The 25,260-nt window shown below is 39.3% G+C and overlaps 2 protein-coding genes across 5 annotated transcripts in view; one reads left to right on the top strand and one right to left on the bottom strand.

Moving 5' to 3' along the window:
* Positions 1–3,319, top strand: part of TBC1D9 (TBC1 domain family member 9) — a 67,093-nt gene extending 63,774 nt beyond the window's left edge. The window contains exons 20-21 of the mRNA XM_054989989.1: positions 3–103; positions 891–3,319. Of these exons, the coding sequence (XP_054845964.1) occupies positions 3–103; positions 891–1,592 (803 nt within the window). The 3' untranslated portion in view covers positions 1,593–3,319. The remainder of the gene's footprint in view (positions 1–2; positions 104–890) is intronic.
* A 1,818-nt stretch (positions 3,320–5,137) lies between these two features.
* On the bottom strand, positions 5,138–24,863 carry ELMOD2 (ELMO domain containing 2). 4 transcript variants are annotated; one of them, XM_054990426.1, is made up of 10 exons: positions 24,784–24,863; positions 23,116–23,266; positions 21,604–21,632; positions 20,489–20,586; positions 14,374–14,503; positions 13,157–13,290; positions 12,804–12,872; positions 12,305–12,380; positions 10,779–10,912; positions 9,798–9,897 (listed from the first exon to the last, which is right to left on the bottom strand). In XM_054990426.1, the coding sequence occupies exons 2-10, from the start codon at positions 23,261–23,263 to the stop codon at positions 9,882–9,884; spliced, it is 834 nt and encodes a 277-aa protein (XP_054846401.1). In that variant the 5' UTR covers positions 23,264–23,266; positions 24,784–24,863; the 3' UTR covers positions 9,798–9,881. The 4 variants fall into 4 exon arrangements, with proteins under 4 accessions (XP_054846397.1, XP_054846398.1, XP_054846400.1 ...); XM_054990422.1 differs by lacking the exon at positions 12,305–12,380 and having other exon boundaries at positions 5,138–9,897; XM_054990423.1 differs by lacking the exon at positions 12,305–12,380 and having other exon boundaries at positions 5,138–9,897; positions 24,847–24,859.
* Between the last annotated feature and the right edge of the window lie 397 nt (positions 24,864–25,260).

The raw sequence follows: 25,260 nt of genomic DNA, 5'->3' as shown, positions 1-25,260 counted from the left end.
AGGTAAGAAGACTTCTCAAGACAACAGAAACTACCTTAGAATATGGAGCCAAGAGAATAAATCCAAAGCAAAGAATGCAAAGGACTTGCCCAAGTTAAATCAGGTAAGTTTTGTTGGCTCATAAATAAAAGTTTCAAGATTTTATTCAGTTGTAAACTAACAGATTTGTTAGGTGTTTATGACAAACTTCTTACATCATGATCAAGCAAGGGTGATCTGCATGCAAAGGAAGATTTCTCTGCAGAACTTGTCCTCGGGACCAAACACTTTCAAAAGCATAGTCTGTGGAACAAAACCCTATATCCAGCGCCTAGTATTCTGTAAATTGTATGCCAGGCTCGCTAGGGCCTGCATTTGCCTCCTGTGAAAGGAGGGGGCGGGGCATGGGATCAAAATATTACTGTTGCTTTTACTGTAACATCTAGATTGAATGCCATGTGTAACCAACTCTGCCAAAGTGATGGAGCCTTAGAATTTGTAATCTTCTACTTACCAGGTGCTCAGCATACCAAGCTGGCCTATCATCATAATCAATCCCTTTTCAGTTCAGCTTCCTCCATCTAAGCTCACTGTCTCCCCTGAATGTTTTCTATTCCTTTTAACATAACATTTAGTATTTAATTAAAATCCTTATTTTGTCACAACTTGCCTGAGAGCAGTTTGTTTAAATTGGGCCAATCAGTAGATAGAATCTAAAACCTCTAGATTCATTTTTAAACACAAGTACCAACTTTCACAGGCTGTGCTGTCAAGCAATTAACCTATCCCCAAACCACCAGTGTTTGCTGAAGCACTTTGTCTCCTGAAGTACTTAAAAAGAATGTTCCTGCAGAATAAACTGTTTTGCTCTCTTGCTTTTCATTAGCATTGTATTTGTCTTTCGCATCTAGGGGCAGTTTATTGAATTGTGCAAGACAATGTATAATATGTTCAGCGAAGACCCCAATGAGCAAGATCTTTACCATGCTACTGCTGCTGTGACAAGTTTGCTGTTGGAGATTGGTGAGGTTGGCAAACTGTTTAGTCTGCAGCCTAGAAAAGAGGCTGAGAGCAGCAGTAAAGCCATGCAAAATGCTCTGCTCCAGAAGAAAGATAACCAGCAGTATCACATTGAACAGCGTGATCCTTTCCAAGGGGGTTTCCTTGCTGATGATGAAGAGAATATTTGTGGTGACGGTTCCCAGATGGAAGACATTAAGCTGGAAGACTCTTCTCCTAGGGACAATGGAACTGGCTCTTCCATGCTTATTTCCGATGACGACACTAAAGATGACAGTTCCATGTCTTCCTATTCTGTCCTAAGTGCAGGTTCTCATGAGGAGGACAAGCTACACTGTGAAGACATCAGCGAAGATACCGTTTTGGTGCGAAGCAACACCACTTCTCTGCCAGGAAGCACTAGCATTGACAGAGACTGGGCCATCACCTTTGAGCAATTTTTGGCTTCCCTCTTGACTGAATCAGCCCTTGTCCGGTACTTTGATAAGCCAGTCTGTATGATGGCACGGATAACTAATGCTAAGAATGTGAGGATGATGGGGAAGCCCATAACATCTGCAAGTGACTATGAGATCTCTGCTATGTCAGGCTAAGTGGGCCTCATAGGGAGTTTTTTTTTAAATGTTTAGGTTTTTATGACATATTTATTATTGCCAGGCACAGGTCCTGATATTTTCAAAACATGGTAGATCTTGCTGATGTGAACATGTTGAGGTGTAAATCCATACTTATCTTGAATTATGGGCATTTTTTCTCTGTGAAAAATATTACAGAATGCTTGTTCTAGCCAATATACATACTGGGGGAGGGGAGGGGTCAGTGTCAGTGATGTCTGTATAAATAGCGTTCCTATCAATTGATATATGGTGATAATTAGTTGGGTTTTAATGTAGAAGTGAATGTTTGTGTATGCTTTTAAAACAGTTCTGAAGCATGGGAAAAACCTGGAAGTAGCTCCAAATGCCACATGCTCTACATGTGCTGCAGTGTACTCATGGAGCTCCTTCACAGTCTTCCCCATTCTCTTGGGGGAGCAGAGTGTTGGTATCTCTTCTGTCCGCACACAGTTGCTCCCTTTATTTAAGTGAATGGGAAAGCAGAAGTCCTTTCAAGCAAGGGAGCTTCCTGAGTGCATTGAAGCCCACGTGCCCATAAAGGGATTGGAGGGAAGGTAGAAGGGGATGCTGTCAACTTGTTTAGGGTTCAGACATAAGCTCTGTGCAGCATCCCTGGTGGATGACTTTATTATATAGATGTCTCTTTATATAATTTTTCTAAGAGGCTAGTGATTCCTAATACTTTTTAAAATACATTCTTCAGAGATACTGCCTTGGACCTGCCTTGACAAAACCAATGCTCTGTCCTAAACAATTCAGAGTACCCCTTTTTAAAGTGAAAGTGAGAGTTTTAAACATATTTTCTGTAGATAATTCTGTCACTGAAATTGTAAACCTCTAAGCATTATCATAAATCTAATGGTAGATTAAATATTCATAGATGAATTGCATAAATCTTAATTTAAGCACTGTTATTAGCAAGAATGTAATCTGAAAAAAATCTGCAAGAAAATGTAACTGAATGTTTGAAAGTCTTAATGAAAACACTGTCACTTTATTATATAGATGAATAATGTATAATGAAATAATTTACTGAATGATATGTTGAATGACAAATGGAGCACCTGCACTTTGAATCCTTGCTTCTTTTACAGAAATACTCAGTGCACACAATTTTGTCCCATCATGGGCACACTACCTACTCAACAGGGATTGCCAGAGTTTCAACAAGAACCTGTTTGTCCCTCACACACTCTCCATAGAGGAAGGAGGAGGAAACAGTACTCTACAAAGCCTATGGAAATTTCCTGTACATGGTTACTATGTCCATCATGGAACTGAATTGTGCCCAGTATTTTTTAAATTTCTTGGCTGATTCATAACTCAAAACTGATTAGGTCAGACTTATTTTTACCTGCCTGAACTTTATTTGTTGCCTTCGAAATATTTCCATCACTCTTTTTTTTTAATATACATATGCTATTGTATTTTATGATCATGTAACTTTTCTAGGGTTTTTTTAGCTGAAGGTATTGCTTTAATTCTTTAAAATATTTAAACAATCAAAGTGGTTTTAGCCACAGTAGGGTAATCATGAATAAGAGTTTTTTAAAAAAAGACATTAAACTAATATCAGATGGAAAATTTTGGTTGTTGTTCATGATATAACTTCTGTTGTGACAATCCACATACTATAATCTCAGTTGTTATGTAACAAATCATGCTAGTGTGTAGTGAGTAAAAAACTACCTCTGCAATTGATAGTTCAGTCTGTATTCAATTTTGAGCTTTTAATTATCTTCCTGCCACAGTGCAAAAGCTGGAGCCATGTATTTTCTACATTCACAGGTTTACTACCAAAGCACAGAAATTGGAATGCCATTCAAATCACCACAGATGTCATCCTGAGAACATATTTCAGTTCTTAAACATGTTTCTAACCCTCTCATATGCACACAGAGGAAATGTTTGAACTTTAAGCAGTACTCAAAGCAGGAAAAACAAAGTAACTGCAGAAAGTGACTTTAGTGCTTTATGGACTACCTGTGGAATATGACTGGTACTAGTAACTTTAAGGCTTAGCAGGTTTGGCTTGATGGTATTAGGTCTTTATGTATACATGCCATTGCTAAGCAAGAGATTCCCAGGATTGATTAGCAATATCTGTATTAGCATTCAAGAAGACTGAAGTGGGCCCATGCATTATTGGACCAAAATACTGCAAGTGAAACATTTGCTGGCAAGAACAAATGATACTCTCTCTCTCTAGGGGAAAAATACTGTGGCAGCAAGATTAAGAAACTATTTATTCCTGTGTGCTGTTGTTTGCAAAACCTGGGATAAATAAGGAGGTAGGTCTCTCTCAGTGAAAACCAGACTATACAAAAATGTATTTAGAATATACAACAATGCATTTCTAGTGCTAGAGGTGAGATTCTAGAATGACAAATCTGCAAAGTCTTTGAACCTGAGATTGCATTTTATATGATAAAAAGTAATTCTGCAAACTCACCTGCTCAATTGGTTCTATAAAATTGATTTTATAGACAACAACTGTGGAGCTGTGCTACATTGGAAGGATGTTGTCTCATATGTTATAGACTTGAAGTATTTTTGCAGTATTTTGTTGGGAGGTAGAAAAACAGATTATCCTGGACTCATCTTTTCATTTCTCAACCAGATCTTAAGCCATGTCCGTTGTATGTGGGAACTCATGTCAGACCAGAAACTTTGGAATTAAAGGGCTACTGTTACTGTAAAATGTGTTATCCTATACAATTATCACTCCACTACATACAGAAGTTTGGGACAGAAGGGGGAAAAATAGCATTTAACCGACAGGATGTGGAGGCACAATATAAATCTTACTTGTTTGGATGTTCCTCCTCCCTGTTCCAGTTTTATTTCTAAGCTTTTTTTTATTTTTAGGTTTTCCCCCCCTTGCCACTGCTTTTTGTTTTCTTCCCCTTTAGTTAGAGGGAAGGGAAGAGGATGGTTTAATGAGGGGGGGGGAGGTTATTTGATAGCAAACATTGCACATGTATATATAAACTTTCAATTTATTTTCCCCATAATACTAGAACTCAAGAACACTCAATGGATAAGAAAAAGGTAATTTACTGAACGAGTAATTAAATAGTGAAATTCACTGCCAGCAGAGGTAGTGAGATTAATGGCAACTAATCATGGTGACTGAAGGCAGTCTCCATATACAGAGTCAGTAAGCCTCTGACCACCAGTGCTGCAATACAGTAGCAGGGGAAGGTCTCAGCCTTTATGCCTGGCCATAGAGGGAAATTTGTTGGCTGCTGAGTGAAACAGTATGGTGGACTAGATGGAGCACTGCTCTGATTTAGCCGTCTCTACTTATGTTCTCAGGCAACTAAAGAATAGAAGTGGGGGTTGTACACAAGGAAAGTGAAATTATAACCTACCAAAGGTAGTAGAGGAGGAGCAACCATCAAATCGCTACTGATTTACGGCAACCCCATGGCATTCCAGGCAGGAGATCAGCCACCTCTGCTTAGCCCCCTCCCCAATACTTTATTCCCCATGAGTTTCTAATCGTGATATTTGCCATATTTCTCATCAAGCAAGCACCACATTTTATTGCTCCCATACTATAACAGGCACATAACATTTGTAGCAGTAGACAGTGATCTTATGCCCATACAGGTTTACAATTCACTGCTTTTGTATAAAGGAGCGTAACAAAAATACCAACCAAAAGACAACCATTATTCAGAGACATAAATGCAAATAATACAGACTAGAAATAAACAGTCAAGGTATATAATTTCACTTGTCCAACAGTAATTATAATTGAAACATAATAATTTAGAAAAGTAAGAAGCTTGCTTTAAGAGACATCTTCAAGGCATATGGTCTACTTTTCTACATTTGGAACATATGACAGATGAGTCGACCTTTCACGATATCAATAGCAGTGAGAAAGTGCTGTGGCTCAGTGGCAGAACAGCTGCTTTGTATGCAGAAGATCTCAGGTTCAATCCCCAACATATCTAGTTAAAAGAATCAGGTAGATTTGGAAGACCCCCCCACTGAGCCTCTGGGTGTCTGCTAGCAGTCTGAGTAGACAATACTGGCTTTAATAGACCAGTGACCTGACTCAGTATACAGAAGTTTCATATGTTCAATATAACCCCAATATCAAGCATTGGGACATCATAAAAAAGCACTCAGTATTTATAAATTGTTTTTGTAGTGCCATTTGCCAACTCCACTTTGTCAAAAGCTACTATAGATATCTGAAGTTGAATACATCTTTGAACACTACTGCATTAACTTGACACTGTCAGCTGTAAGAAATTAACAGTTCTTACAGCTACTGTATCATTTTTTGTCAACACATGCAGCTTAAAATATTTAACACTGCTAAGGAACCTTTCATTTGAGCAGCTGGATTTCTTTAATATGATCAGGTTTACAAAGTCTAAGAAACAATGACTTCCAGTAGCACCTTAAAGACTAACTAGATTTCCAGATTATAAGCTTTTGAAAATCTAAACTTCTGAAGAAGGGAGCTTTGACTCTCAAAAGCTCATACCCTGGAATCTGGACCTGAATCTTGCTCTTCTAATGCAGACCAACATAGCTATTCACCTGAAACTACCTCAGAGAAACGTGAATATGAAAGAGACAAGAGAGGGCACACAGACACAAACAGCCAATTGTTATCAAAGCTGCGCTGTTCCAGATGTTAAAATTGTGGAAACGGTCACATCTGTCGTTTACCTGGTTATAAGTCTAATTTCTTTATATTTTTACTTACCCATGTAAAGGACTGTGTGTGAAAACAGCCAGCTGCTCACATGTAAGCCAGCTCTTATATTTCATTCAAGATGAAATTAATAGTTGTCTTTTATAAAAACATGCAGAGTTACACGTGTATTGTCATAAGATTGTCACAATGCAATATTTAACAAAAACTTCATTTTACAAAGTGATGTTTTTAAAAACGTCCATGTCTTCACAGCACTAAAAATAGATCGTTTACATACTCTTAAACACTAATCTAGACTGCTGTGTTCTTTAAAGGAAATACAAGCAGCATACCTACTGAACACACTGGACTGGGAAACCAGAGAATTAAAACAAAAGCATTAGGTTTCAATTAGTATACCTCAATAGATATCTACATAGGAATACATACTGAAGTAATGCAGCCCTGCATTTAAAAAAAAATCAGAGGAAGTAGAATAGCTTCTCATACATATATACACAAAAGTTAAGGAATGTACATTACTCCAGCTGGAATGGAGCATTTAGAATGTAACAGTATCTGTGAAACCAGAGAAATCTCGTTACAAACAACTTCTAACTATGACAGCACCAGTGAGGCAAAAAAGATACTTATCACTCACTGTAAAATTGGGTAAGTTAGTGACCATCATCTGGTGCTTTGCTGGTAACTATTCCCACTAAATGTTTTTATATTATTTAATTTTTAAACAGCTAACCTGTTCCAAAAATAGCGTCTTATGTATAGCAAAATATTGCAGCTGTTCTAGAAACTAAAATGTTAAGTTAAAAATTTATTCTGGTATGGAATCCAATCTGGAACTTAGAATCAGGATCCATACACCTGATTCTTCTGAAATATTTCCTGATTGAAAGTATGCAGTTCCACCCATATCTGCTTTAAGAAATTGATGGATTTTTCTCATACAGTTGTAGTCTCATATGTTTCTGACAGAGAAAACACTCCTATAATCTTGAATAGAGATGGGCACAAACTGGGGAAAAACCGAACCGTGCAGTTCGTTGTTCATCACGTTTCATAAAACCACGAACTTTCACAAACCTGCCCCGGTTCATGAACCGGTTCATTTGGTTCATGAAAACGTCACTTCTGGGTCAATAGGTCTGCAGAAAGCCCACCCCGTTGGCCTAGGAAACTGACTGATTGGCGCCAGGCTGTCTGCAGTGACAAACCGGCCTGAAGTTTATCGCAGTTTGTCTGAAATGGGCTCTGACGAACTACGAACCAGCCCAGTTTGTGCCGAACTTTGGTTCGTGCCCATCTCTAATCTTGACGTTTCCTACAGATTTTTAAATCACATTGACAGAAACTTGCTTCTTCGCAATGGATTTATGACCCTAGTATTCTCAGATGGGCAGATTCAGCATACCCTGTAGCTTATGGAAACTGAATTAAATATGCAAAAGGTACACTAAGAAAATCACTGGGGTCAGTAATAGATACTGCAATCCACAAAAAATGATGCACAGGATTTAGCAATTAAATTTCCTTTTTTTCTGAGTAGAACTTCCTTCAGCATGGTACACCACTAAAGTGATGAATTAACAACAAAGACATGCCCTTACATCTCCTCTGGCACAACATCTACATACTTGCACTGCTATCCTCAAGTTCCAGTAGGTTGGATAACAGTGGAATATTTTACTTAACTGCTGCTTCTTAAATGTCCACAACTTTCTTGATCAGGATATTAAAAACCCTTCAAAGGGCACTTGAGTGTATATGTGATCACAGTCCCTCCGAATAATGCAAAAAATACATTTATTGCAGTATTCAGACATGAATGATATTGTGTACATAATTATACAGTGAAGCAGCAACTGCAGGACTCATATACAGCAACTATTTTCCTCCATGATAGAAAACCCTAAAAATAATGTGAAGAAGAGAGAGGGCTGTCCAGGCCACAGAGCTTCAGGGAAGCATCTAGGCCATATGGACTTCTGGTTGCGCTCCAATTCACTCCACGATTTTTTGTAGTAATTAATTGCCTTTTATTTAAAAAAATGAACGGTTACAGAAACAGATGGAGACAGTGAATTTCCCATCCTCCTCTCTCAGTCACCCCCTACCACCACAGGAACAAGACCTTGAGATACTTTATTAAGACATTAAATCTTACTGTAAATTAGATCAGATCTTCCCATTTAAAAAAAAAAAACATGCCCGGTTCTAGTTACAAGCTACAGGCTGTAGGTAATGACTATAGTGTTAACATGTCTGCAGGTAGTTGTCTGATATCCTATTTTCCTTTAGACCATTTCTTGCTGTGATTTTAATTATATTGCAATTGAAAAGTTATCTAGCCAATGATCACGGCAAGATAAACTATATGTATTTTGCTAAATCTGCAGTATCAATTCTTAAAACAAAAGCCACTATGTACTCAGAACTGTCCTACAACAGACATAGACACATTTCCAAAGGTTTAATTGTGGTCAGCAGAAGGCACTTTAAAGATTAAGCTTTGAACCCCCACCCAAACACAAGTTGATGCAAACCAGATGTTTTAACACATTTTAGACAAGCATTAGTAGATTTACCATAGATATAAAATCCTATGGTCTCTATTGTCTAGGAATAGGCCATCTGAGTTGCCTTCCTCAATGCACAATTTGAAATATATAGAAGAAAGAATCCAGTTAACTGGCCAGTTGTTTGTCATCTCTTAAGTATTTTGATCTCTGATATTCTCTGGCTTCTCTGCCAGTCATGAATGTTTTGGTAGACAAAAAAAAGGCCAGTAACTGAAATATGAATTTTGTTGCATAGCCCTAAATAAGATGTACAATACAAAAAAAAACATTTACTTGAAATTATTACTAATGGCACACAAAGACTACTTTCACCAACAGTTTTTTTTTATCCCATGATCTAGTTACATACTTCCATGAAATCAATTTAATGAAAGCATTACAGAATAATCTCAGCTAACCCACAGTGAAGATTTTAACACATTCAAATAATTTTACTTGTGTGTCCCTTCCTCAAAAAAACAACAAAAAGCATGACCTATGTTAGAAAAACAGAACCCAACACAAATCTAAAACCAAAGCTGTTTATAAAAAGTACTGAAAGTCTCTGGCTGTAAACTGATTACTAGTCATATTTGGAAAAGCAGCTATTACTAGATAATACGACAAAGCCTAAGTACTTGTCTCATCTTCCTGCTGGAAGAAGTGTACAAAAGTTATGAGGTCCTATGATTCAGTGAAGATTTTTGTAGTTTAAAAGTTCTTTCCTTCAGCAACGAGTGTAGTCCTAAGTAAGTGTTGATTGTCCAAGCACTCCCAAATGATTTTTTTTAATTATAAAACTTGATCATTAAATGAAGATTTTTGGTTAAAAAAATGAGGATTCCATTCAAGTGCATAATTTTTATGTACAGTACTCAAAAGTCTGAGCACTATTTTTCACTTTATAAGGCAAGAACTACATCATAACCCTGAAGGCGTCTTTTAACTATTTCATGAAATTTTTCTCTGTACTGATTGAAGTACATAATACTTTCCGGTTCTTCTTCAAACCAAAATTTGTCAAACTCATACACCAAATAACCTGTGAAAGCCAAAACAACATTTAATGAGAGAAAACAGTTCTGTAGGCAACATTTTTTAAAAAGCGGTTTGTATACAACTGTGCAGTTTAAGGGCATTTCTATTCTCAGAAGCCATGGGCGGCAACTTCTTCCAGTCCCCCCTTCCCACAACAACCCTCAACTTTGTGCTGTTGTTCTCAAGGATCTGTTGAAACCTAAGCAAAATTTCAAGGAGACTGCTGCAGGAGTCTGAGGTCTGCTCCATAAGAGGATATTAGGTACATTATTAAAACAAGTTTTACTTGATCCTCTGAATATACTGGCTGGAATCAAAATAACTCCTTTTGGCCCACCCAAGTGTTTGAATGCACCCAGATGTCTTTTGGGATTTTTTTTCCTTTGAAGACAACTCCCTTTCCCCCAAAACTAACTACTTTTGAAAATCCATTCTAATTTTAATCTGGATTACTTTGCATAGAATATAAATTTAAAAAGAGATTGAGAACATTGCATATGACAAACACTATTTCTTTATTAAGAGAAGATGGGGAGGAATCCCTTCAGAGTTCAGCCTTCATTTAGCTACAAAGTAGTATGTTTGAGGAAGCAATCCAAAGCAAGTCTACTTGGCAGTAAGTCCCATTATAGTCAACGGGGATCACTCTCAGAAAAATGTTCTTAATACTGCAGCTGAGCTGTCAGAATGGAATTGCATCTTCTGGTTCTGGATCTATTTTAATATGTTTTCCATCAAACATACTACATTCCCTTTTTAAAACATCTCTAGAACTACTACAACTGAACTACTAGTAGACATGGAGAACTAGTGGCCGGTAATTAGTTCAGGAAGAACAATTCCCAAGAACACAAAAGCTAGTAAAGGATAGTTACAAATACTCACAGTAAAACTGATGGAAGTGATCCATTTGTGCCACACAAGGAACCAGGTTGTAGAAGTGAGTTTTTAAAGCACCATTTTTTAATAAGCTGTAAGCCATCTCTGTCAAATTGATCCCAACTATTGCATAGGAGTATCTGAAAAATATGTGCATTCTTAACGCTACAGAAATTGTTCTTTGGCAGACAGCTATTATTAACATCCAAGATCATCAAAGTCATACTGAACAACCTACGATGGTGCTTTGAACAGGAGGTCAATTTTGAAAAAAATCCTACTCAGTCTAAATGAAACCCTTTTTTAATGGTTTGGCTCCTTGGTCTTTCAACAATATCATCACAGTTAACCAAGGTTCCTACATCTAAACAAAACACATGCCAATTAAAGTATTTCTCTCACTGTTAGTGGTCATGTGTGAATAAAAGAAAAACAGTTTTAAATGCAGGTACCAGATTTTGGAATTAATTGGTATGCAGAAAGCTTGATTTACAATCATATTTCAATTTTCCTTCATTTTATGATGTATATGTAATTGTTGTCTCAGAGCAATATACCACCATCTCAGCATAATACACAAAGGATGTTCTATACATATGGTTTCTAAACCCAGATAATAAAGTGTTCCTTTAGTTCACAACAAAATTGGTCATTTCTATTTTCAACCCTTTTTCCCCCCATGTTCAAAACAGTCAAAAACTAAGAGATGCTGAGGTATGCTTCTTTGGATAGTAGCTAGCCTATTCTAAATCACAGGGTTGTTGTAAGAACAAAATGGGAGAGAACCACATTTGCCACCCTGAGCTCCTTGAAAGAAAAAAATGTATTAGGTAGACAGATGAAGAATGCTTGGTACTCCATCTCTAATATTGGCTATATTTGTAATTCAAAAACCAAAGTAATTTACACCTTTAAATTTCATAAATATTCTAAACATTGTAAGCATGCATGCTGAGTTATACAAAATATATTGTTCATAATATATAAAGTAAGTTTAGATTTAATAAGAAAGTAATACTCGTATTTCTATTTGTTAAATTTGGGGGGGGGGAGTTAAGGGTGGGGGAACAAAACTAAGCTGCATCCGCTGTTTTAAAATTTCTGGAAATGTTCTTTCTTTATGACTGTACATCCTGCTGAACCCTACCTCTGGTTTCTGAGTTATTGCCATATTTTCAAGCCTATTTTCAAACTCATAAAGACTACACAGGTACTAATTGTTATAACCTCAGAGATTATCAGGACACTGAATGCTTAATTTAATCATGGAAAATTATTTTAGAAGTTTTAATTCTAATGTTTAGGTACTTTACTGTTTTTATCTTGTATATGTGGACAGCTCTGAGAGAATGCGTGCTGAAAGCTCATAGATGAATATTCTCAATGAGCAGCCTTCAGCCTTTGAAGACCCGAACCCACACTGAATCCCCAACTGCTGCATGACACCCCTTGAGCTGCAAGTCAAAAGAGTCAGAGCTTGGGGGGGAGAAGTTAAGAGGGGAGAACAAACCGAAGGTTCATCAACTTCTTACCAATGTCAAAGCCAGGACTGTGGACAGCTGGCCAAGAAACCTGTGGACACGAAGCGCATGCCAAGCACCAAGAGATCTACAGCAGAGAGGAAGAAACTGACAAAGTGAGAGGGGAAACTTACTTTGCCTTCTCTCTCTCCTTCCACAAGTAATCCAGTTCTTGTTGCCCACACTTGCAGTGTGGTGACACCTCCCTACCTGTGAAATATCAGCACCCTCAAGAAAAGGGAGCTCTGTCCTGCAAGGCTGTGTATAGGTTTTGAGGCCTGACTGGGAGGAATATACAGGGGTGGAGCAGGGAGAGAAAATGCAAGGGAGAACTGCTGGAGGAGAATCTCTGAATCTACATGTGATGAAAAATATGCCTGAGTGACCTTTCTTTTGCTCCTCTCAGCACTTGTGACTAAAGCATCTTCTACAGAAAGGACTCGTTCCCTCCCCCTCAACCATAAATGTTAATCTTGGTGACTGTTTTATTATTTTTGTAAGAATAACTTACCCCAGTGTGGGATGATTTGAGCGAGTAAGGATTTGACGCGCCTCATGGGGATAATGTTTACTGAAGTATCTGATATATAAAAAACAAAGTAAATTCCTTCAATTATCACATCAGTGATAAAAATTACTAATTTTTCAGAATATCCCCTCTGCATAATACAATCCATTGTTCATTATTGTAATTAATAGAGTTAATCTCCATAAACAATAGGAAAATAGGCTTAAAAACTGCTGTATTCTGAACTAAATGCTTCACTTCCCTACTCAATACCCACTTATATCAGTAGAAACATACCCCCCCTCCATTATCTAGATGCATTTGATTTTAAACCATGGGAAAGTATTTTGACTTACAGAAGATTAACTAATCCCAGCATGCCCATTCCTCTGAAGTCTGTTTTAGGGTCATCACCTTGGAAACCAATGTCACACCACTGCTTCGTGATTCTAGCCTTCAGTTTTTCATGGGGCATCAACAAATTCCAAAGCTGTATAAATATGCTTCTGTTAACAGAATTATCAATATTTTCCCATCCTCATTCTGAACAACAATTAAGTATCAATCAACAGCAGGATACAATCAACATGTTATGCTTTTTTTGTTAAAAACTACATTACTTAAGCATTCTGCAACATGCATAACGCGTAATAATAAAAAGAATGCCCTTTTTTGGTTGAGTCCAAATGAATGCATTCCTAACAGTCATGTTGCAGTTTACCATAGGCAGGGCACTCTCCAGCCTGCCATAGACTTCCTACCCATTTAAGTGAAAACAACAGATCTGTAAGGGTTTAGATCTGTTCCCTCTATTGAGGTTAACAGGGCAGCCCACTCAAGAGCTACATGAGAGCACCAGATTGAATGCAGAGCTTGGACTAACACACAACTTTACAATCAATGTATTTATTATGTAAGTTTTGCCAACAAATGCAGGGTACGAACCATCAGGACCACATTCACTTTTTGGTCTGTTGCCCACAGCAACTGACTTAAGTACCACCATGCAGGATCAAATCAAGGTCTACCATTTTTTCTCCAACAATGACCATGCAAAAGTCTCAAAGCTTATAAGCAGGGTTGGTCTTGACTGTCATGTTCCTGTTCTATTTTCCCAGTAATTAAAAATATATGATCTTTAAACATGAATGTGCTAACTTTGAATTATCATTAGCGACATTCCTTTATAGCTTCATCATCCGTGAGTGTCTACTCTATTTCAAAGTCATCAGCAGCCATTTCAACATCCTGCAGCAATTAATTCCATCAATTAATTATGTGTTACATGATGTGTTTCCCGTACAGAACCCAATACTAATCAGTTTCACTAGATGAGCACTTACTAAACTGTTATTACAGACATTTCTCTCTATTTACTCTCTCTTTGCTGTTCATGATTCAGAAGCTTCTATTACTGGTGAGCAGTTTTGAAGCACAGTAACTGCTGCACCTCATGGGCAACTGCAATCTGAAGTGTGCAACTCTGATAAACCATAATGAACACAGAATGCCTTTTAAGTCACAAACTTGAATTTGCTGAATGAGCCACTTAAAGCCTAACAACAATTTTTACCTCAATTAGTTGCTTTTCATGTTCTTTGTTATTAGAGTTATATGGACATTTTCTCAGATCTTCTACATCCAAATAAAGTTTCTTATAACCTGTAATCTGCAGCAAACACATTTGCAGCTTCAAGGCAAACCTGTAATATATGCAAAACCCATAACTATAAACATGGCAGATATGACCTGCAATAAAATGGAACTTAATTGATTTTGCTAATGCTTCTGAAAAATGTAGATGATCACTTTGATCTTCCAGGCTAGGAAGTTTGCACTACTGTAAAACCACGGGAACCATGACAAAGATTAGGGTAATATAGGCTCAGTCCTAAAACAAACTGACCTGTATATGAAGGAACAATCAAACAATCTCCTGTGATTTTTTCCTTCTTTAGGCACTTATGAAGTTGCCTTATAGCGAATCAGACCACTGGTCCATCAAGACCAGCACTGGTAGATTCAGTGACTGGTAGAGGCTCTCCAGGATCTCAGGCAGAGGTCTTTTACAGCACCTACTATCAGGTCCATTTCACTGGAGACGCTGGGGATTGTGCCTGGACCTACTGCACGTATCTTGTCAATTTACACTCTTATCAACTTAGGAAGACTCCAATGTCTTCACAAACTCCAACCAAACACCATAAAACAATAAAAAAATCTAGGTGTTATGCTAATATAATTATTTTGACCTAAGACCCAGCTACTAGTAAGAGACTATGCATATAGGAATTTACACACAATACAAGATAAAACTACTCAGTTTGGCTTTGTTTGACTTTACACTCTTGTGCTACGTTTTAAATTGATCACCAAAATACAATGGCTATTAAGTAATTCCCTTTGCTCTGGCCACACAAGGGATCTGTGAATCTTGCTTGGTGTCAAAGAAATACAAGATCAACCACTGGCATTTTTAATTCCAATGGAGAGACAACACTTTTTTTCTTGCTTAAGAGGAACTGCAGTGCAACCTGACACTGAAAACACCAATATATATCTACTCTACCTGCCTGTACTGAAAACAGGGATACTGATGAGAAAAGGCCTTTAAAATCATGGCCTGAAACATCTCTTGCTCTTCCCCACCTCTTTTTCTATTTTATAACATCCAGCCTGAGGAAGACATCTGGAAAATTCAAAAGCTCAGACACTGTTTTGTGTCATTTTGGTTGGTCCTAATAAAAGGTATTATGTGGCCTGTAGTTTGTTTCTTGATTTTGATTTTGGACCAGCATGGCAGTAAACAAGGTTCTTTGTACTGGGAAAGGATGCTGAGAGGCAAGTCCACCACCACCACCCCATGTATCTCCTCATGTTTTTAACAAGTATGGAGCTGCTACACATTTAAAAGGAGGTCTGCAACAAAGGCACAAGCTTCTTGGGGCAAGCTTGAGGTTGAGAGCACAAGGGATCTTGGCCCATGGCTCTTTGCATGGGATGTAAAGCCAGGGACCGGCCTTCGCACACAATGAGTGAAAGAGAGCCTGCCGCTACTAGAAATTGACACCAGTTACATACCTGGAAACCAGAAGAAACACTAAAATAGAACTATACCTGTAAGGCAATGATATCATCAACAGATCATTATTGTATCCCTGGACTTTTGTATGGCTTCTCTGTGGATGGCTTCTCTCTTTGGCTTATTGAATGTGTGGGATTTATTAGTGGTAGTAGGGGCAATCTTTACTTGGAGCACAACATTTGATGAATGCACTATTTCAGTGCAGGTGAAAGATGGTAGTTATGGGTGTGGGATTTATCAAAGTTGGCCAATATTCAGCAAGGATGTTCACTGCCTATCTAATATCCATAGCATCCTGACAGTTAACAATACAAGGATCCTATTTTCCCCACCTTTGCACTAATACTATGCAATACTAGATGAGTAAGGCAAAAAACTGTATATGTCTCCAGGATGTGACAGAAAGAGGGATTTGACCTGGCTTGCATAAAAGAGATCTGGCTGAAATACAATGATGTGGTATGTCTGTCCCAACAAATTCCACCTGGTTATGGAGGCCTCCACCAACCCTGCACAGTGGCAGGGAGGCAGGGTGGCTATTATCCTCCATGAATCCTTTAATTCCGCAGACTCCCAGTGCAAACTATCACTGAAACTGACTGTATCCTCCTTGTGTCAAGAACTATGCAAAGATTAGGCATACTGCTTGTTTACTGCTTATCTAGTTCCCCAGTGTGTAACCTGGGTTAGTTGGCGGAGGTGCTCTCAGGCATAGTGCTAGAGACACCTAGACTGATCATTCTGGGAAGTTCAACATTCATGGTGGGATCTCTCACCAGGGCCAGCTCAGGATTTTACAGACTGACTGCTTTGGGCCTGTCTCAAATTGTGATGGGCCCAACACATGAAAAAGATCAGATCTTGGAGTTAATCTTTTGAACTGAGCCTTTGAGGGAAGATCTCATTTCATGGCTGGAGATTCAACTTGAACCAATGTCTGACCACTATCTATTCAAGGCAAGGGTGAAAGTGGCCCCAGCACCCTGCTGAAAAGCAGCCTAATTAAAATGGTCTGCCCACAGAGCCTCATGGATTCTATCCAATTCCAAAACACACTGGGGATTTTAAGATTTCAAATACAGCCCTGTTAAGGCTGTGGTGGAAGCGGATTCGGTTTCGTTTTCTCGGCCATTTCGGACGCTCCTCTCCGCAGGTCCGGGAGGAAGCACCCGAGCAGCCTGACCGGGCGGCTGATCTGCGAAGATTAGCCCCCAGGACTCCCAGTGAGGGAGGCAGGGTCCGGAACGCGGCGGGAAGAGCTCCCTGAAATCTATGCAGGGGGTAAATTGCCCGTTTGTTCCTATGGAGGCCGGCAGACGTGGGCGGCACCTTGAGTGCTGCCGGGCCATTGAAAACGGCAAAGAGCAGAACTAGGCGGAAGCCTGTAAGTAAGCGAATCCCTTCTGTTATTACAAGCGCACGCGAAGGAGTGGTGGGATCTGAAGCTAAGAAGGCTCGGGTTTCTTCCCCCTCGCTGAGTTTCAGAACTTGGTCGGCGGTCCCCCCCCCCCCTAAAATGGCGGCGAAGAAGCAGAGTCCCGCTTTGGGCAAGTCAATTTCGGCTGCCCTGCAGGGGAAAGGAGGGTCGCTCGAGGACTTGGTGAAGAAGTCGGTTATCGAAGCCATAAAGCCCTTTGTTGACAAGCTAAATGAAACAGATCAAAGGGCGGGCTTAATTGAGAGCGAAGTGAAAACCATTAAGGAAGTAGCGGGGGGGGGCAGAGAAGTCCGCTCGGGAAAATGCGTCACTCATGAGGGCAACGAACAAAGAGTTAAAGCTGGTGGAGAACCAGCTGATCGGGCTACAAGTGGAACGAACACAGACAATTTTGCATCTCCAGAACGTTAAAGAGGAGGAAAATGAGGATTTAAAGGATCTGGCCTCGGAACTATTGGCGACACCCGCGAGGGCAACTAAAGAAGAAGTAAAAAGCGCCATTTTGGAAGTCCGTCGGGCTTCTTCAAAATATGCAACGAAGCGTCAGCTGCCTCGCGAGATCATCATCGATTTTTCATCTAAAAGGATCCGAGACACTATCCTATATAACTCATACAATGCGGATCTGGACTTTCTGGGTAATAAGGTTAAGATACTGAAGGACGTTCCATTCCTAGTTCGGAAAAGGAGATTTAAGTATAAAAGGTTTGCAGCTCTTCTGAGGGAACGTGGAATAAAGTATAAATGGCTTTTTCCGGAAGGTATCTGGTTTAGTTACAAAGATCAAGCTTACGAGATAATATCAGATCAGCTAAGGGATTTTGAGGACAAAAACCAAGAATTTCAGCAAGACACCAAGCAAGAAGAAAAGGATTTGAAGTCTGAAGGGGGGGGGAGGGAACGAGCACTGCAGTTGCAGTGGCTCAGAGAGAACTGCGTCTGAGGCCCAGGGCGGGGAGGAAGACTTAATTTGGATTGTAATCTGTATTTTGCAAGGTCAACCACTCCATCAATATCTTACAAAGTTTTAATTTTTTAATAATGGCAGTATGAAGGGAAAGCATTATTTGTAGTGTAGTGTTGTTATATGTTGCTGTTTTTTTTTTCTTTCCTTCCCCTGCCCCCCTTCTTTCCCTTTGTATTGTTAGTTAATGTAAGTAACAAAAAAAAATTTCAAAAAAAATGCTGTGGTGGAAGCTTAGAATGTGAACTTCTAGCTGTCCCTTGTCAACTTTTGCCACCCTTAGGATGGAACCTGGCTCTTGTTTTATGACAGAAGTTGGGCAACCAGAAGAGAGCTGGGAGATGTCTAGATTAGAATGATACTGAATCAGACTCATACTGACTCAAAAGGATGCCACTGAAGACCAATTATCAGTGTAGGACCTATCCTGTGGGGTTCCAAAGGGCACAATCTTATATCCCATGATCTTCAATCTCTATGTAAAACCCTTAAGCCAAATCATTTGAAGTGTTGCAGTTGGCTGTCACCAATATGCTAATAATACCCAGCTCTATATCTCCTTATCCAAATCTTCTGGTGATATGGTAGAAGTCCTGAATTGCTACTTGGCTACAATTGGTTAAACAACTAACAGTGAACAAATGGAAACTAAACTCTGGAAAGACAGAGGCAATGCTAGTTGGGAAGGTAAAGATCTTGAAGGACATTGTGCCTCCCACCTTTGGTGGGGTACAGCTGACATTGCTGACTTAGGGGTTATACTTGATCCAACATTAATGCTAGAAAAGCAAGCTAATGCAGCAGCAAAAAACGTTTTCTTCTAATTCAGTCTAGCCCAGAAGATGGTCCCCTACCTTGACACGGCTGATCAGGCCATCTGGAACTATGCCACAACACAGAGACTAGACTTTGTGCATGTGGGTCTGGTGTGATAGAGACCTTAGTGCACTTGTTACTGTTTTTCCTCAACTAACTGCTCTTAGGTCCTATTAGATATTTCTCATTTTATTAAAATATCATCTTCCATTGGAGCCGTGGGCAATTTCCTATTTACTGGCAGACATTGTTCTGGAAAAAAATGGTCTCAGTGCTGAAATTTTTGACAACTGTAATTTCACTGAAATGCCAAAATCAATCTCAAACTTATTTTTAGATGAGATTCTGTGTTGTCATTTGCACTTAGAATCTGTAAAAGTTTTGATTCTCCTTTACATTTGAATGCTGAATTTTAATTATGCAGGTTTACCTTTATTTTGTAAACTATCATTCACTTTTCATTTTATAGATCTTGTATTTTTAATGTATTGCTATCTGGTGATTATATATTTGTATTTGATTTTAATAATCTTTAACTATGCTTAAGGCCTATAGTCATATAAGCAAGATAAATTGATGATGAGACTAGACTACTGTAATGCACTCTATAAAAGTCTTCCTTTGAAGTTAACTTGGAGGCTCTAGTTGCTACAAAACACCACAGCTCAATTATTGTTGGGAGCTGAGCATGCATATTACTCCCATTCTGCAATCCCTTAGCTTATTATTATATTTATATCCCTCTTTTGTCCCTAATAAGCATTCAAAGCAGCTTGACACATTCTCCCCTTAACCACCTTACCCTCACAACAACAACCCTGTGAGGTAGGTTAGGCTGAGAGTGTGTGACAGGCCAAAAGTCATCCAGCAAGCTTCCACAGCAGACTGGGGATTTAAACCAGGTTGTCCCAGGTCCTTGTCCAACACTCTAACCACTATACTATGCTGTCATGCTTTGTACCATAGATGGTGGGATTTGAAGGACCCAGAAGATCAAACAATTAGAATCTACAGACCTGAAAAATGTTAACTGTTTTGAAATAAGGCTAGAGACTGAATAATCTAAATTCACTAGTTCCTCGTGTCATTTCATTCCTGTATAAATGGCTGTCATCTTTATTTGCACTTCAGATTTCCCTAATGTTTTGGCTGTCCCCACTGCATAGTTTTCCCTAGATCATTGTCATAATTGATTCTGCTACTTGATCTAACACTGCTGTTTATTTTAAGCATACTTAAGTAGATTGGTAGAAAAGTATGCAAAGTTACATGCATTTTTATATAAAGATGGATTTATCAAGCAATAAATATCTGTTTGTACAAAAAAATAGTTTCAAAAGGCATCGTCACAAACAACAGTATCTTTGAAACAGGAGCAGACATACCCTGTATCCTTTTGTATATTAATCTTCTTTTCTTTCATGATGAGCGCTACATATTTTTTCACTTCATCTTCAGAAGCATGCACAGCACTTTGTAACACCTGATCAACACATCATAAATTGAATTAAGTACTCCTTTGATTAATTCATTGAAATACCATCTATTTGTAGTGGCCACTACAAAAAGCTTCAGAGAAGGTCAGAAGATTCTTAAGGATGAAATGTCACCATCAAACACTTTTAATAATAATAATAATATAAGAACAAGCCAACATATATATATGCTTAGAGAACATGGGCTCTGTGATAAATCCAAAGTAAATATTGATTTATCTGACCTACTTAACAGTCAATTCATATGGCAAGCTTGAAAATGTACTGATCAGGGCTTGTAACAATCTTCTCTCAAAGGCCAAAACAGTCCTGTAAAGGGCCCTGCCCCTTTCACCTCTCTACACATGCCTTTTACTGACAGAAACCAAAAGCTTGAAGGCCAGCAATACTTCCATGTTTGATTAGTAACAGCCACTGACAGCATTTGTTTCTTAAAGCAACAGGTACTGCTTCTATTATTTTGGAGGGTTTAACCCCCTAACGTTTTTGTTGTTGTTGTTGTAGAATTCAGATTTTTCTGCAAACCTGTGTTTGTAGAAAAGATCTGTCCTGTCTGTTAATGGTTTCAGTTGCCTGACTTAAGTATCCACATATATGGCCATGGAGAAATAGATATATTGATCAAAGGGTTATGCTGGCACAGCTAAGATTGAAATCTAATTTGGCACAATTCCACAAGGCAGTTTAGTGAAACATTGTGAACAATGCCAAGTTTTGAACATAACTTTGTAGAAAAACACAAGACACCCAAACAAAAGAGAATGCTTATTCTTAGGACACATGCAAAGAGCTGTGCAATGGGTTCTGCATGCCCAACAATGCTTTACACTTGTGTGTCTGGCAAACAGTTCTAACAAACCAATTTTGAAAACACCATGAATTTCAAAAGCAATTTATGATAGCAAACTCCATGTCCTGCTCAGAGAAAAAAAAAAGGCAAATGCCACTTGACACATGCAAACCCTTGGACTTGTATTTTAACCATAGTATCCAAGATAGCTTACCTTGCTCTTTGATGATTCCAGTGAATACTCTACAAAATAAATATTTTCAAGTTACTACAGTTCACATAAATGTTTATTTCTTAGTTCATTGAAAGTGAATTAGTAAATAGGCTTATGCTTTTGATTTAAGACCCTCTACATGATCTGTTTGCCCATTAAACAATGGACAAGAATGCAATCAAATCCTTTTCCACAGTGCTATTTTATACACAGATTTAGACACAACCATGAAAACACTATTCTCTATCTGACTTACATCCAGAATAAATACATACCACTACCCAAGCATCAACATGACGACATTTAAAACACACCAATTATGATCTTCTCTTTCTCCATTCCCTCAGCATCTCTTGGAAAATTCCCAAAATATGATACTGGCAGTATCAGGAGCCTCATGGACAAAACACTACGAAGCACGGTGAGCTGCAATCACTCACTCTGTCAATTCCCCTTATACACCAACAGAGCTTCCTGCATTAGTTGCTGACCAAATTGTGAGGGGGGATAAAGTCACCTCATTCACTACAAAATTCCACCCATATATCTTATGGAAGTTTCCTCCATGATGCTCCTGTCACTCAGTATTGATTTTTTTGAAAATCTCAAGGGCTGATGGGAGGAATACGGAAGGAGAGGAAAATCAGTGCCCTTGAGTGCCATTGTGTGGTGAATGTTGAGCTGAAATGCCGTAGCGGTAGTGGTAGTAATAATAACATTTGATTTATATACCACCACTCAGGACAACTTAACACCCACTCAGAGCAGTTTACAAATTTTCCTCTCAACAATCACCCTGTGAGGTGTGTGAGGCTGATAGAGTTCTAAGAGAGTGACTGATCCAAGGTCACTCAGCTGGCTTCAAGCAGAGGAGTGGGGAATCAAACCCAGTTCTCCAGATTAGTGTTCTGCCGCTCTTAACCAGTACACCAAACTGGGTGGGACAGGAACCGACTCATCTGTTTATATCCTGAAGAAAGGCAAGAAAGATAGCAAGACACAGGAAAGAAGGGGTAGAAAAACTACAAGAAAACTGGAACAAAGGGTCTGAGAAAGGACTTGAGGTAGAGGTGATTAGAAAACTAGGGCTGAGGTCTTGTGAGAGGGATGTACAGAGGAATTAATGAAAGGAGAAAGTTAGAATGAGAGGATCAAGAGGAGAATGGGGGACAGAATCTATTAACGTGTTTATATTAACATGAAATAACCAGCCAAGCCTTTGGCTACTGACCTCTAGTTTTATACTATTCCCATGTAGTGTACATAGTTAAGATGCACACATTAAAACACTTAACATTCATTAAGTGGCTGCGTTAAGCTATAACTGTCAGTTGTTTTCCATGTTTACTTATTTAGCACATTTGCATCAATCACATTTAAAAATTAAACAGATGTTATTTAAAAAGTAAAAGATCTTCATAAAAGGTACAAGGTTTAGTAGATCCTGAGTATAAAGGAATTAAATTTAAAAATGAAAACTTAAATATTACTTTATATTTCAAGTATATTTACCAATTTTGAGTGTCCTTTCTGCACTTTTCTTTGAACCATCACAAATACGCTGCAGTTCACATTTTCCAGTGATCTGTCTCAAGATCCATTTTAGCCAAAATCGAAAGACGTGTCTATATATATAGTTCCATAAGTGTATAATAATCATTTTCTATAAAACATAAAAAAAAATTACTTCGTATAACAAATTGTATAAAACTTGGTTCACATACTACTACTACTACTAACATTCAATTTATGTATCGCCGTTCAGGACAACTTAATGCTCACTCAGAGTGGTTACAATGTGTTATTATCATCCTCACAACAATTTCATGCACAAGTTACTAAATAGTTACTAAAATATAAAAATATAGTTACTAAAAAAGTTAGTCCAACTAAGTTCATAATACTTATTCTCATGTAGAGTACACTGGTTCCGGAAACCTTAAATCCCAGAACTAGCTGTGCTTCAATATTACAAAAGGATACAATTCATCCAAACCTGAACACTTTTCAACAGCTGCGTGTCTCTCCCATTCAACTCAATGGGACTTAAAACCACTGAATTGTAGGTGACCGTACCATGTGGAATGATGGTGCCCTCAAGTCACAGCAAACTTATGCAACACCTGGTGGGGTTTTCATGGCAAAAGACTAACAGAGAATAGGCTGGTCCTTGTTTACAGGGCCTCTACACGTACGAGCTTGTCTGAAGATTGAGATTGCTGCACCTGCCACAGCTAGTGAATGCAAGTCCATTAGAAAGGCCTCTGCAGTGGTGCCTCACTTGTGCATGGCATCAAACTTAAGGTATTTTGGGGGCAGCCTAAGTCAGTTATTTATCCTAGCTTTTTGTTGAATTTTTCTGAACAGCCTATTGATGTTATTCTGAATTGCTGTGACTTTAATCTTGAAAAAGAAATCCTGCCCTCAAGTCATAGTCGACTTATGGCGATCCCTGGCTGGGTTTTCCTGGCAAGAGACTATCAGAGGTGGTTTGCCATTGCCTGCCTCTGCAACCCTGATCTTCGTTGGTGGTCTCCCATCAAATTACTAACCAAGGCCGACTCTGCTTAGCTTCTCAAATCTGATGAGACCAGGCTCACCTGGGCTATCCAGGTCAGGGCAATCGTACCATAACGGTCTTATAAAGGACAATGATCGTTGCAGTCCTGACAGCCAGCAAGTAGTCCATATTAACTGAATTCTTAGAAAGACGATTGCATAATATCATGTGGTGGGGGTTTTTTTGGCTCGTTAATAAAAAAGAATATTACATTCCTGTTTCGTTTGGATTTTTTTCTATAGACTAACACCGCTATCTGCAACGCTTCAAGATTAATTCGTGATTTAGGATATCACTTCTAGTTTATTGCTCCCCTTTCAGCTGCTTTTTTAAAAACACACACAGCCTAAACGTCGTAAAAGCAAACGTTTCAGGAAGGCGTTATTTTATGAGAATTTAACAAAGCTGTCAAGCCCGAGCGGTAAAACACCGCTATACACAACCACAACTCGCGGGTAAAGTCCCTGATCCCGGAAGCGAATATCAGGCCGGTGCCTAGAGACCACGTTTGGCCTTCCCCTCCCCGCCCCACTTCCTCCCGCCCCTCCCCTCTACGTGGGACCCGGGCCGCAGCGCCCAGTCGCTCGCGCACCGCCTTCCCCTCCGCCCGCCCGCGATACCAGATTTGGGTCACATCATCCGCCCCATAAACCATAGCAGGACTGGCAGCAGCCTCGCTTCACCTTCAGCCGCACCCCCGCCCCAAAGGAAGTCGCCTCCCGCCACACCCGGAAGTGAGTGATGTGGCGCGGAGGTGGCCATTTAACTGTCGCGTGGGACGGCCGACTCCTCCCTCCCCTCGCTCTCCCTCTCGTTCGTTCTTCTCCCCGGTCCCGTTTGCCCACCTCATTAGAAATGACATGAGGGGAGGCGAAGAAGATGAGGGTCCCCATGGTCAAGGCCTGCCGGAGAGCCTTTAGGGTCACGAACGGTCACAAGGGGGCGTGACTTCCCGCGTGCCGGTTCTACAGTAGGCGGAGCTATCGCTTTCCAACGAGGAAAAAAGCGTGAGGGCTGCCGTTGCCGAGGTAACTACGCAGGACCGAGAAAGGGGGCGTGGTGATCCAGGCTCTACAGCCCTCTCATGCTTTGTTCTG

The sequence above is a fragment of the Eublepharis macularius genome, chromosome 10 (assembly GCF_028583425.1).
Source record: "Eublepharis macularius isolate TG4126 chromosome 10, MPM_Emac_v1.0, whole genome shotgun sequence".
NCBI lineage: Eukaryota > Metazoa > Chordata > Lepidosauria > Squamata > Eublepharidae > Eublepharis > Eublepharis macularius.
This window is presented reverse-complemented; position numbering and strand designations above follow the sequence as displayed.